Here is a 15,030-nt window from a genome sequence, read left to right as displayed (position 1 = left end):
TACAAAAGTTATAAACGGTCGTTTCCTCACTGCTCTTTTTTTCCCTCTCTGTTTTGAAGTTAATAAGAAAAAAAGACTTTCCCATGCTGGTAAACTTATAGCTTTACCTCTGACTGTTACAAAGAGCTGACCCTGAAGTCTCCTTCCAAAAAATAATAAACAATATATTTATTATTATAAACAACAACAATAATAATATTGACAATAATAGTAACAACAATAAACACAATAATAGCAATAATAACAATAAAAAATAATAGTAAGAACAATAATAAACACAATAATGATAGTAACAACAATAATAAAAGAAGCAACAACAACAATCAACACCTTCAGACTCTGAGAATTCAACAGTTCAGCAATTCAAGAAATCATGAAAAAGCACAAGGTGGCCATTTTTGATAAATGTTGATATTTGATTCTTATGCAGTTAGTTTAGGCTACGTATCACCCACAGATGTATTTATAAGTACTAATACATAGACCGTGTTAATGGGGTTATGTACAGTATCAGTATTCGCACACTGGGCTGCAGTAACGCCTCCGGGCCACACGGTGTCGCTATGAAAAAAGCAACACGGAAGGAAGCTCTTCGCGTCTCCTCTCCGCCGCTTTGAACCGTTTTCACCAGCGTCATGGCGGACGAGGTGGATGTTGACATCGAAGGAGACGAATGTGATGCAGATGATGGGTAAACATGCTTTCTGAATACGTTCCTGAGTTAATTTTACACATTCTTTTCGTTTTAAAGACATTTTTTTAAAAAAATATAACAATACTAATAATAAACCTTTGGAGTATGTGGTTAATTTTGTTTTATTTACTTTATGCGGTAATTTTTCATTCATTAACAAACATTTGCCAATGCTATTCCATCCTTCCCTCACCTGAAAATGCAATATTATTTGCTTTTTAAATCTCTTCGTTTTATTCCTTAAGATTCCTTAAATATCTTGAAGAAATTTTTAAAGAAGGTCCATGTTTTTAGATGCTTTCCCTGTGCTGTAAAATCTGTATGTTAATGTATGTTTACAGCTGTAGGTTCTGTCCCTGACAGGTCCATCTGCTGTAAGATGCTATGCTCTATTTACATGTTGTTGTTGTTGTTGTTGTTGTTTTCATGTAATTGTAAGTAATTTCTTTCAAATGCTTATGTAACTTTTTCATCTTTATATAATTAGTAAAAAAAAAATATAAAGAATGGGTTCCTGAGCTTTTTAAGGATGGTTATGTACAGTGATTTTCGCCCAGGATTCAGTAGTGACACTGATAGTAAGGCTGCGTTCCCAATGGCGCTCTGTTCCACATGTAGTCCACTTTAAACGCTGTTAAAACACATTAGTTCACACCCTCATTTCTGCACTTACATGGGGAGTAGGGACACATTTGGGGTTGAGCCGTGTTAACAGGTATAAAGGGAAAATGCTGTTACATTTGGTCATATCCCTGCTGAAAAAACAACAACAAAACAAAACTTTAGAAACCCTCAGAAAATTGGTAATGGATATAATGGGAATTGTACTGGTTTTAATGGGAACTGTAATGGTCCCTGTAAAGGGTCTCTACTGGTAATTTGTTGCCTTCTATTGGTGGCATATTATGTCTAGTGGAAACCATTAAGGACCAGAAATGTTTTAATTGTTAGCTGATGGTTTGTAAGGGTACTTGTAGTGGAATCCATTTGAATTTCCGTTGTTTTTTTTCAGCAGGTATATTTTAAGCAAAAGGGTGAATTATTGGTTCATTTTCATCAGAAGAACATTTCTTGCCTTAACAAAATGAACCTCTATAAGGATGTCATGCTCTTACCTGTGATGCTGATTAGATTACTTGGGTAAAGATCTCACCTGCTTGATTTTCCAGTGATCTTTCTAGAGCAATGATCCTCCAGGATCAGTACTTACAGTCAGCATGGAGGACTGACCCTACAGTGCTGGTAAGAGAAAGTTATGGATTGTCACAGCCTTAGTTTTTTAGTTGAAGCAACACACTGAGAACACAAGCTTCATTGGATTTCTCACGTCGTCTCATTTTTCTCTCTCAGCCCTGGAGCCTGGATAACTCGATCAGCGATGAGAACAGAGAGATCATTGAGAACATGCTGCTGGAAGAACAATATCCTTAATTGAAGTGACCCAGGGTTTCCTTTTCAAATCCCAATCTCTCTGTACATACATAGGGGTTCTGTGTGTGAGAACACCACGTCGGTTGTGCCTTCGCCAGTGAACGTTCGTGGACAGTGTTCGAACCATTCATCGAAATTCACCAACCAGGGTGTTGATGTTGCTATATTTCCCATTTCAATATAAACAAATTTAAAAATTACACTCTGACCTGATATATATATATATATATATATATGTGTGTGTGTGTGTGTGTGTGTGTGTATATATATATGTATGTATATTTTTTAATTTACTTTAGTACATTATTTTCTTAAAAGTTTTCCTCATTATTATGTTAGATAGATATAACTGTCTGATAGTAAGCTAACATAGCGTAAGAAAAGAAAGACTATTTGCATATTAGAATTATAACCTAGCAACTGTTCAGAGATAAAGGCTATTCAGTGTCAATAAATTAGGTATACCAAACAATCATAAAAAAAAAAAGAAGTGTTATATCTTACCATCATCGTGAGGTGAAAATGAGGATCCGCTCGTTTAGAAAAGTGAGGATCCTCACATCTGGCACACTTGAGCGTGTTTAGAGTTTTCAGACAAAAAAACCTCTAATTTGGATTACTTATGAAACTGGGACAAATTACAGACAATGTTTATGTTTCTGGAATTACACAAGGAGTCCCAAAATTCTCCATACATAGGGGAAATTAACATTTTTTAAACTTCAAAATGACTTCCAAAATTACAAAATGTCTTCCCTACTTAGTTTATATTATAGTTATAAATTTCAGATAGCCTTTAAGAACGCCTTTGACAAAAGAAGAACGTATTGAAATCATTCTCACGGCTGTATCGGGAAGCTGTCGCAATGTTGCGATGGACTTTAACAGTCACATCACACACGACGCTGTCGCCAAACTTATTATCACATTCAAAAAGACTGGAAGTGTTGCGGACCAACTGAGGCGCAGACTTCCACCAACATCCACAGAGCACGACCCGACGTGGTGCTGGAATACATAGTCCCCTACTGTATGGAGAGTTTTGGGATACCCTCAAGTTAAATATTTGGGCCTTATGAGGAGTCCCTTAACGCTTATTGGGGGTCCGGGACCCCGCCCCCTCCATTCGAGTCCATCGCAACCTTGCGACAGCGTCCCGATACAGCCATGAGAATGATTTCAATACATTCTTCTCTTGTCAAAGGCATTCTTAAAGGCTATCTGAAATTTTTTTATATGTATATAAGTATGAAAAATTTTGGAAGAAATTTTGCTAAAATTTTTTAATTAATTTCCCCTATCTATGGAGACTTTCGGTCACCCTGTATTTTGTCCGAAAGAGTACGTGTACGCCCTTAACTTTGTTTACGTATTATTTTGCTGGGAAGAAGGTTCCTAAAGTGGCATGGGCTGACGAAAAGCCTAAAGTAAAAAAGTGAGTAAAGAATGAAGTGTATTCTTCTCAATTTTGTGTTAAGGTGACTGTCTAGAGCAAACCACTTTTGGAGAAAATGCCGAATAAATGTAAAAAAGGTTTCATGAAAACGAGTTGAGAAAGTTTGTGTAACTCCGCGCAGGTCACCGGTGAAGAGCTCTGGAGCGTCGGCTCGTTGGGCACAAGAGGAGAAAGATCTCTTTGAGAAAGGACTAGTACGTTATTGTTTCCCCTTAGTTTTAATCGGCATTACAAACATACAACAGCTAGCGTATACAGTAATCATGTTAAACACGTACAATAACACTGCTGTGACTTTATGACCATGTACTGAACCAGGCTCAGTTTGGTCGGAGGTGGACGAAAATTGCGAAGCTGATTGGCTCTAGGACAGTTCTTCAAGTGAAGAGTTATGCCAGGCAGTACTTTAAGAACAAGGTACGGCACTACAGCACGTTCTTGAGATATTCATTGCCATGTTTGAGCTTTTAGAGATTCGTGAGGTGTTCTGAAATTTGGGTTTAATGTATGGATGGTGCTGTGTGCGCATCAGCACGTGAACATGTTAAAGATATTATAGAGGCGTTAGAAATTCAGATTATCGCACAATTTCAAAGGTGCCTTCGAAAAACTGATCTGCAGCATGTTTCTCTATATTCATGCTTTTTGTTTACCTTTTCCAGTCTAGAACAACTCTATAAATGACATACTGCTGCTTTAAGTTAAATATAAACTATAAAGGGTTGTCTCTGTCACCTTTAATCATCAGAAATGACTTCTGATACATCGGTTCTAGTACCTTATCATTGTAATTACAGTACTTTTACTAGATTACGCATCAGTGTTTATGCAAATTGTTGAAAATTGTTGCCATTTATTGTATTTGTGGCTGCAACAAACTGTCATCAGCTCAGTTATCCTAGTTATCATTTCATTCTCTTCTTACTCGACTCTAAACTAATAAATCATGAAATCAATCTGCAGAACTGGTCTCTCATCTCTTCTGTTTGTATTTTAATCTAAAGGCTAAAGCTGAAGGTCATGCTGAAGTGTCTTCCACTAAGCCCCAGAGTGCACTGCTTCACGCGCTACCATCAGGATCCAGCCCTCCCTCTGTCCAGCCTCAGACCGCTGCTCTGGCCAACGCTGTACGCATCGAACGCCTGTCTGACGACGAGGACGTGGACATCACCGATGACCTGAGTGACGATGCGAGTCAGCCTGAGAACCAGTTCGATTTCAGAGACGAGCCCAAAGATTTGGACCAGCCTCAAGACCAAGCTCAAGTAGCGTTCTCGGACGTAGTGGAAGAGTCTGATACACCTGCTGAGCTCATCTCTGAGGGGAACAGCAGCCACTTTCAGACCGTGACCGAGTCAGAACCTGGAGATCAGACAGAGTCCTGGGATGCAAAAACACAGCCCCAACACGAGGATGAGTGCTCTGAAGGTACCTGCTGCTTATTTTTAAAGCCATACATGTCCATCACATGATTTATATGCTCATTCAGCAACAAAATATTAGTATTAGTATTATCCTTAACCACTGTGCATTTATTACTATTGAGGTTAGGCCTGTCACGATCGCTACTTTTGTTGGACGATATATCGTCCCAGAAATAATTGCGATAAACAATATTATTGTCATTTTAAGAGCATTTTTATGTGAGTGATATAATGATAATATAATAACAATAATGCAAGTACACCTTTTCAAAGAGCAATGAACTTTTAATTCTTAAGAATATTCATACATTGGATTTGGAATATAAAAAAACAACATTTAATATCCTAAATAAATGAAACAAATAAATAAATAAATAAACACTCAACCAAAACAATAAATAAAATGGATTGTTATACAATATTGTGAATTTTTTTATACTTTAGTTATTCATTGTCCGTATTCACAGCGTGACTTACTGTTCTACGGAGCGCCTGCCTTACTTAAGTTAAAGATCACTTGTGCATTCGTGTCATTTTGTGCAGAAGCGAGTTGTAATATTAGGTTTATGTTGTGTGTATATGTGTGATTTAATCTCTTGTGTGTATAGGTGAGTTAATTAACCCCGATAGTAAAGCGCTTCAGTTTACCGCGATTCATTCACTATTCAGCTTCAGTTTACGCTTAAGCGGCTCGATCCCCGATGTTACACTAGAACTATTCTTTCTACATTTTTCCTCTTCAAAAATCTTGCATGTGTTTTTTTTTTTCAACAGTAAGTTTTAATTAAAATCGGTGCTAGTGCTTGCTACATGTCTTAAATTCGAATGTGCAGTTTTATTTTAAATTTGACAAAACATTCGAAGTTCAGATTTTAATTTGACAGCCCTAGAGCAGGCGAGAGGACAGAAGCAGCGCGAAAGGCTAAAATGTTGCTGATGTTCATTCTTATGTAAACAAACACGCATGTAAACACTGAGCAACATCGAGGTCAGCAAAAACGATGGAGGTCAATCCAAAAGTCGATAATTATCGTGACCGGCCTAATTGAGGATTATTAACATTGGTATTTCTTTTTGTAGATAAAGTTGAAAAGAGTCCACTAGAGGACACGGAGGACCAGGACGAAGAGGAGGAGCTGAAGCCCCCTGAACAGGAAGTAACGTTGGACACAAGCACCGTCACAGAAGAAGAAAAGCAGGCCATCCCAGAATTCTTTGAGGGTCGTCTGTCGAAAACCCCGGAGCGATATCTGAAAATCCGCAACTACATACTGGACCAGTGGTGAGTGTGTGATGGATCCTGATGGATTTATGAGGCAAAATAGACTGTAGCATGTAATTTAAAGTGTGTGTGTGTGTGTGTGTGTATTAGGGAGAAGAGCAAACCCAAGTACTTAAATAAGACGTCAGTGCGTCCAGGCTTGAAGAACTGCGGGGACGTGAACTGCATCGGCCGAATACACACTTACCTGGAGCTCATAGGGGCGATCAACTTCAACTGTGGTAATCCTCTTAACTCTGTGCTAGTTTGTCTAGCGTTGTCTTATTCTCCGGCCTTGGAGTGTGGTTACATTTGAGAGAGCATTGTGTTCAGCACACAGCACAGAAAGTCTTTAGTTCCAATTGTATAGACCTTATAACCGAGTACTAATGGAAAAATTCTTGAAACTAACCCACAATGTATAAATGCCAGTCATTGTTCTGTTGTAATTAAAGTGCACCTATTATGGTTTTGAAATGTGCCTAATTTTGTTTGCGATCTCATATCTCATGATTTACACGCATCCAAGGTCAAAAAACACTTTAATGTGCACATCATTTAAACTGCAGCATTACATTTTTCCCCCCAGTGTCACAAACAACTCCTTAAATGATCCATTCTAAAGGATTCATTCTAAACTCCTCCTTTCAGAGAGCACACTCTGCTCTGATTGGTCGGATGTCCCAGTCTGTTGTGATTGGTCTACCGCTGTCAGCGTGTTTCAAAAAGGAAATGCCCACTACCATAACGAGTTTCAGCTCTGCCTGTTTGCGAGCAGCGGATAAAGACCAGAGGCGGGGCTTTTTGTTACAAACCTACGTAGGTTAGTACAGGAAGTAAAGTCTGGAATCACTAACGACTCGTTTCAGCTGTTCAGAATCGATTCCTTCTTTTGGGAGTCAACAACTCCGTTTGTCGTGCGCTTTGATTTTTGAAACTTCGCAGACTTTTTACATTCACAAACGGAAATATAACACATTACATGAAAGGGAATATTTGAAAAACCATAATGAGTGTACTTTAAAGCAAGCGTGCTGGAGGGAAGTGCAGTTTTTTTTGCTTCTTTTTTTTGTCAAAAATTTGTTTTGTCATTTCTGTTGGACGTGTTTTTGACAAAACAATGTAACTGATGCACAATGTTGCAGCTCAATATGGGGAGTAGTGACAAGCAAACTAAATATATTTAATTTTTTAATTTACTTGTTGTTATTATTTATTTGTTTATTTTTACAGTTTATCATTAGCACAAGAGTTTCCAGGTTAATATGCATTAGGCACGCATAAGTGCAGTTTGTGCAACGCTTGGCGAAGGACCCATATACTTAAGGGTTATAATCAGATATAAACAAGCAGTAGACAAAACTAACCACTGCTTTTAACGCCGTTTTCAAATGCACTAAATACATCATGTATTGAGTATTTAGAGTACAGACATCATGTGTTTGGGGACTTGTATGCAACACGTGTAAATGTTAATGTTTTCTTTGAAAAGACAGTTATTGAGCCTAATGTGTGTGTCGGATGTAAAGCTGTAAATAAGAAAACGTTTTCAGGACGGAGGGCTTTGTGGGTTTTTTTTTTGGTCTTATTAACTTCAGTGGTGATATAAACAGAGAGGTTGGTGAGAACGATTGTTTATAGTTATTATAACGGTGTAATCACTGGTAAATTGCTTTAGTGTAAGAGGAATAAAATGCTCTTGTTTTGCTGTTGTTGGAAACTAATCCTTTATTTACACCACCAGTCAAAAGTTTGTGGACACTCGACTGAAATGTTTCTCATGATCTTAAAAAGCTTTTGATCTGAAGGTGTATGATTAAATGTTTCAAATCGTTGTTGTAGACAAAAATGTAATTGTGCCAACATATTCGTTTCTTTCATTAGAAAAGGAATGTTTTATTTACAAAACAGTATTTTTTTAACGGACGACTTGGAGCGAAATATTCCGAAAAGCAGCCAATAAGAGTCCAGCGTAGGTGTGAACTCCTTTAATACTGTTTAAAAAGCATCTCGGGGAAATTCCTCAAGAAATCGGTTGAGAAAATGCCAAGAATACATTTCTGGAAATTCTAGGTGAAAAGGGTGTCTACTTTGTAGATATTAAAATACTAAATTTTTTTGATTTATTTTTGATTTTTTATCACAACATAATACCCATAATTCCATTTGTGTTACTCCAGAGTTTTGATGACTTTATTATTATTCTACAACATGGAGAATAAATAAAAATAAAGGAGTGTGTAAACTTTTGACTGGGTAGTGTGATATTAGCATAGTGTGATGTACACTCCCAGTCACTGATTATTATTGTATAACAGCAAGCTCTGTCGTGTCTTAATTCTTTTGTGGTACAGCATGAAGATGTACATGATCGTGATAGGAAAATGTACAAGATGCCTGCCTCGCACATTTTATTATCGTTATCATTACATATTTAACTAAACATTATTTTCTACTGTTTTTCCTCCTCCCACTCCACAGAGCAGGCTATCTATAACCGTCCTCGGCCGGTGGACCGCTCGCGTCTGAAGGAAAGCAGAGACAGTCTGGAGGCCTATCAGCTGGCTCAGAGACTACAGTCCATGGTGACTATCCATGTACAAACACATAGCCTGTGTTTATTTATTTAGCATCCCAGATCACACATCACTGACTGTGTATTCTCACCAAATATTAGCAGCTACAGCCAGGCATACTTGTTGTAGCTCAAGTAGTGTCTCATATGTGTAGCTAATGTTTGCAGCAGCTAGATTTGCAGTTACTGTACCTTTTTGGGCTTTTTTTTTATGTTTATCTGTGTGATTTATTTGTCTTCAAAGCGCACAAGGAAACGACGTGTGCGTGACGCCTTTGGGAACTGGTGTGATGCCCGAGACCTGGAGGGCCAGACCTATGAGGTACTGGACTCACATGAAGTAATGATGTGTTTTTCTGTATTGTTATCACTGTATTGTTATTGCTTTGGTAAACTAGGGCTTAGACTAGACTTCGGGACAAGCAGTTATAGGAAAATAATCAACTTTGGAATGGTAACGCATCACACTACCCTTGATTATTTTCCTATAACAATGCACCCTTTGGTACGTTATTCCTTACTTACCTTCATTTTTAAGCTCTGGAAAGTAATCATAATTTTTAATTCATGAATTTATGATCAGTCCATCCACTCCTAATCCACTAAGTCTGGAAAATTATTACTGATTATCTCTGAAGTTTGAAAATTAATCCTTTTTTGCCTTTCAGCATCTGAGTGCAGAGGAACTTGCCCTTAGGAGAGAGGAGATGAAAAAGAGGCAACCAAAGCCCTGCAAACTCCCTAAGCGAGGGTGAGTGTATCTATGTAACTGCACCAGCTCATTTGCTTTTGGAAGTAGATACAGTACACACTGTGTTTTAGGACAAGATCCGAGTGTTTTTTTTCCTGCTTTGCAGCTCTTTTGATCCGTTCCAGCTCATCCAGTGCAAAGCCTTTGGAGAGGAACGACAGGTAAACCTCTCGCTTTCGCGCTGGTTAAACTATAAATCCACATGTAGTGTATGAATATGTAAACTGTACCTTGTCTTTGATCTTCAGGAACCATTCCGAGTGATAGTGTGTGCTGAAGCTCTGGTTGTCGTGGATGTGGTATGTTTACAGTGCTTGGTTATAAAATTAAGATGCTGAATGGACAGGATTAGGGACTGTACAGCACCACCATGAACACACAGCAATCATTTTAACACCAAGACACATTTTAGCACATGGTTATAAATCTAGACACTTAAATAATACAAGGAACTCTAATACAGCAAGTGAAACTGAAACAGCATGTACACTACGAACATGACCCAATATGAATATATTATTTGGAATGGACAGATAACTTGGTCTAAAATGGTGCAAATACAGATATGAATATGAGGGACACTATTCGCTTTTTTTGTCTATCGTCAGTGTTTTGATCCAGAAAACCGAGCTCTGAAATGGTTTAGAAGACTAAAACAGATACAGATATTGTCCTTGTGACACACCCAGAATGTACACTATGCAAGGTTTTCTATAAGCTTTGAGAGAAACGTCACTTGTATTATACTCAGCGCTGATTAATAACATCCATGAGACTTGAATGTAATGCCAGTGCCAGGATATGAACTCCCTTCTGTGCTGTTTGTCCTTAAGAAGCCTCCATTGGTCTGAAATTACATGTTGGGAATGAAAGGAATTGCACCGTTACATTGTCTTAAATTCAAACTTACACTGTCTTAGAATTTAGGCTACAAGCATTTGTAATCTGTTTAAATTTATATATATACATATATTTAATATAAATTATTGAACTGAAAGTGATTACAGAAGAGCTCACTACCAGAACACATTTTGTTGGACTACTAGCACATGGCTACTTTGTAAAATGTTTCTCTCTCTTGTGCCAGCATGCTCATGTCTCTATGGGAGAGGTGATCGGACTCCTGGGTGGATCTTACGATCATGAGGACAAAGTGTTACGGGTAAGAGCCTTAATCGCTTTTGTAACAGATCAGTCAATTCTCCTGATATGGTTTAGCCTGGAATTCCACTTACATAGTGTAGAAGGAAACAAAATAATGTCTACGCAGAAATCTGAAAGTTTACTTATTAAAACTTTATTACATGGTTACTGTAATAGTGTTAGTAATACAGCCAAAAGTTTGTAGACAACTGATCATCACACCAATACATGCTTATTGAACATCCCAGTGCAGTTTTATTCCCCTTTTGCTGTAATAACAGGCTCCACTTTCTGGGAAGGCTTTCCACTAGATTTTGGAGCGTGGCTATGGGGATTTATGCTCACTCAGCTACAAGAGCATTAGTGAGGTCATGTTTGGTGAGGAGGCTCCATTTCCAGTTCATCCCAAAGGTGTTCAGTGGAGTTGAGGTCAGGGCTCTGTGCAGGCCACTCAAGTTCTTTCACTCCAGTCTTGGTAAACCATGTCTTCATGGAGCTCTCTTTGTACACAGCGGCACTGTCATACTGGAACAGGTTTGCACCTCTTACATCCAGTGAAGGGAAATCTTAATGCTACAGCATACAAAGACATTCTAAACAATTGTGTGCTTCCAACTTTGTGGCAACAGTTTGGGGAAGAACCACGTGTGTGTGAGATGGTCAGATGTCCACATACTTTTGGCCTGAAATTGCAGGTAGCTGTTGACGTGTGTGTGTGTGTGTGTGTGTGTGTGTGTGTAGATTTGCGCAGCAGAACCATGTAACAGCCTCAGCACTGGACTGCAGTGTGAAATGGACCCTGTCTCCCAGACACAAGCATCTGAGATGCTCGGGGTCAGGGGTCACAGTGTAGTTGGCTGGTATCACTCACATCCAGCTTTTGACCCAAACCCTTCCCTCAGAGACATTGACACTCAGGCCAAGTACCAGGTATGAACGAGAATGACAGGCGTTTGAAGTTCATTGAATTTTTCTTCTTGAATATTTAATTTAATTACTAGTGTAATTTAAGCTTGGATAGACAATGCTGAAAATCCACAGTAGCCCTCTGTCAACAAAATGTAAATGAAGCATGTTCGCATTTATTTTACTTTTCTAAGTTTAAGTGTTTAAGAACTCTTATGCGTTCATCCATGACTTCCTGTATCACTGGGTTATAAATATGAGGTGATACAGAGGCCCAATAGAGAGTACACGAATTAAATGAAACAAAAGTACGCCGATTAGCCATAACTTTAAAACCACCTGCGTGATATTGTGTAGGTCCCCGCATGCCACCAAAACAGCGCTGACTTGTCGAGGCATGGGCCCCACAAGACCTCTGTAGGTGTGCTGTGGTTTCTGGCCCCAAGACGTTAGCAGCAGATTCGTTAAATCCTGTAAGTTGCGAGGTGGGGCCTCTATGGATCTGACTTGTTTGTCTAGCACATCCCACAGATGCCCGATCGGACTGAGATCTGGGGAATTTGGAGGCCGTGTCAACACCTTGCAGTCTTCATGTTCCTCAAACTGTTCCTGAACAGTTTTGCAGTGTGGCAGTGCACATTATCCTGCTGAAAGATTCCACTGCCATTAGGGAATACCGCTGCTATGAGGGCGTGTACTTGGTTTGCAACGATGTTTAGGTAGGTGGTACGTGTCAAAGTAAAATCCACATAGATGCCAGGACCCAAGGTTTCCCAGCATGACATTACCCAGAGCATCACACTGCCCCTTCATTGGGATCAGATCAGACTGGCTAGCTAGACACTGCATACCTGGAACACCCCATAAGACCTGCTGTTTTGGAGATGCTCTGACCCACTCGTCTAGCCATCACCATTTGGCCCATGTTAAAGTCACTCAGATACTTGCACTTGCCCATTTTTCCTGCTTCTAACACATCAACTTGGAGAACTGACTGTTCACTTGCTGCCTAATATATCCCACCCCTTGACAGGTGCCATTGTAACAAGATAATCAATGTTATTCACTTCACCTGTCAGTTTTAATGTTATGGCTGGTCTGTGTATGTTGACCTTTTTAAATCAGGCAGTGAATATAACAAATGTCCAAATATCTACACACCTGAAAATATCCATGTCTACAGTTAGGACAATAATTAAGAAGTATCTCTCTCTCTCTAACTTCTGTCTTCTCTGACCTCCAGAATTATTTCTCTCGAGGAGGAGCTCCATTTATAGGAATGATTGTGAGCCCATATAACCCCAGTAACTCCTCCCCTGTGTCCCAGAATACATGTCTGCTAGTGCAGGAAGAGACTGGATCCGCTGGCACTCAGAGTATGTACTTCACCTCTCTTCAACTAAAAGTTCAAACTATGCAATCAACATAATTCATGAGAGTATAAAGAACTTGGGTCAGATGTAAATCTGTAGAAATGTTAATTATTTCAAAACCTCTGAACACATTAAGTATATTTTTGTGCCAACCCATTGGCTGAAAAATGTTTGTTATTCTGTGATGCGTGTTTGTCTTAGAGCTTCCGTACAAGTTTGAGTATCAAATCTCCCCTGAGCCTCCAGATTTGACCGAAGTGATGAGGAGAGCAGAATGGGTGGTGTTCAAGTACAGGCACTCATATGGGTTGGTGCATTTCTGTCCTATACAACAAACACCTGTGTGAATGATATTTCATTTTTGTTTCTTACGTTACTACGGATGCACCGGGAATGTTAACCGAATACTCCCGCATGCTTTTAACCTAATCTATAGTATCTAATCTGTAGTTTATGTAAGAATAGATCAGACAGGAATCTCAACGCGATTCACAACTACTGTAGATGATGTAAATTCAAAACCATAAATTACAGACTTTCGATGAGACAGACATGAGAGAATGTCTTACCAAAGCTGTTTGTATGCAGTTTTATCCACCATCCTGTGTAAACTCCTGTGTGTGAGAACCCCAGGAGTTGAGCAGTTTATGAAATACTCAAACCAGCCCATCTGGCACCTGCAATCATGCCACAGTTAAAGTCACAGTGATCACACATTTCCTCATTATGATGTTTGCTGTGATCGTAATTGAAGCGCTTGACCTGTATCTGCATGATTTTTTGCATTGTGCTGCTGCCACATGATTGGTAGATCAGATAACTACATGAATGTACAGGCGTTCCTAATAAAGTGGACTGAGAGTGTATTTTCAGCATAAGTGCTAACTGTCTCAGTCTGAACAACTGCTCTTAGGAGGTTTAGGCAAAATGTGTGGAAATTCTCGGTTTTTGGTAATGTATGCCGTCTGTGTCATGTTTTTCATCGTGTGATCCTCTCCATGGGTTTCTCCTGCAGGTCTGTGCCCATGGAAAGACTCTACCGCAGCGATTCCTCGCTCACATGCCTGGAAAAGGTAATGACCTAGGATGAACTAGGATAAGATTTTTTTTCTCATTTCCTTCAAATATATGGAGTTTAAGTACAAGTGTAATTGTTCCACAGATGCTCACATCACTTAGGACGATTCTGGCAGAGATCCCAGAGACCGAGACCTTTCTGTTCCAGATCGAAGCGTTGTTCGTTACACATTTCATAGATAAGCAAGAGACAGAGCAAGCTTCTGGCTCGTCCTCTCATCTTCATGAGCAATTTAAACAGTTTCCTACACACACGTTCACCACCTCCGAGCTGATGGACAGTAGTGAGGTCTTGGACTATGAGGAGATGTGTTCAAATGAGGAGCAGTCCATCATTAACGCTAGCAATTCTGATAAAGGCTTTAATAGCTCAAGTTCTGGAAGTCAAGTTGTAGCTGGTAAAGAAGTAAATATACCTCTTGTACCATCAGCAGAACCTGAGTATTGACATTCATCTGACCTAATGAGCAGCTAAGTTATTAAGGAGAGCTCCTGTTGTTGCAGATACTAATGTTATTCAGCTGTGTTTTGTAGTAAGAATAATAATCATTTGCAAAGTACTGTACCTCATGTTGATGTAATTTTGGCAGCAATTAAACATCTCATTGTAACAACACAGATGCATTGAAAGCTAGTCAGTGTTAACCATGTACAGTGTGTTAACTTGCAAAATGAGTTTTGTACTTGCTCTCCATTATCTGTCTGTTGCTGTCTTTGGTAAATCTTATTTTTCCATTTTAGCTGCTAACTAACAGCAAACACTCATTCATTAGGATCTCTTAAGTGTTTCTTAACCGTACAGTGTTGTATTTAAATCAAATCTGGATATTACACACACTGAGCACTTTAGTAGGAACACAAATCCTTCATGGCATGGATTCCAGATGTTGGAAACATTCCTTTGAGATCCTGGTCCATATTGACATGATTACATCACAC

General features: G+C 39.0%; 1 protein-coding gene across 1 annotated transcript; it reads left to right on the top strand.

Annotated features, from left to right (window-relative positions):
- The first annotated feature begins 166 nt into the window (after positions 1 to 166).
- On the top strand, positions 167 to 14,707 carry mysm1 (Myb-like, SWIRM and MPN domains 1). The gene is made up of 20 exons (XM_053613970.1): positions 167 to 691; positions 1,864 to 1,936; positions 2,045 to 2,115; positions 3,495 to 3,560; positions 3,703 to 3,775; positions 3,900 to 3,998; positions 4,586 to 5,009; positions 6,086 to 6,287; positions 6,378 to 6,508; positions 8,748 to 8,851; positions 9,086 to 9,163; positions 9,510 to 9,592; positions 9,699 to 9,753; positions 9,841 to 9,891; positions 10,680 to 10,754; positions 11,477 to 11,665; positions 12,885 to 13,017; positions 13,216 to 13,321; positions 14,030 to 14,087; positions 14,177 to 14,707. The coding sequence occupies exons 1-20, from the start codon at positions 636 to 638 to the stop codon at positions 14,537 to 14,539; spliced, it is 2,490 nt and encodes an 829-aa protein (XP_053469945.1). The 5' UTR covers positions 167 to 635; the 3' UTR covers positions 14,540 to 14,707.
- The last annotated feature ends 323 nt before the right edge of the window (positions 14,708 to 15,030 follow it).

The sequence above is a fragment of the Ictalurus furcatus genome, chromosome 25 (genome assembly GCF_023375685.1).
Source record: "Ictalurus furcatus strain D&B chromosome 25, Billie_1.0, whole genome shotgun sequence".
NCBI classification, from domain to species: Eukaryota; Metazoa; Chordata; class Actinopteri; order Siluriformes; family Ictaluridae; genus Ictalurus; species Ictalurus furcatus.
The sequence above is the reverse complement of the archived record's forward strand: the minus strand, read 5'-3'. Positions and strand labels throughout refer to the sequence as shown.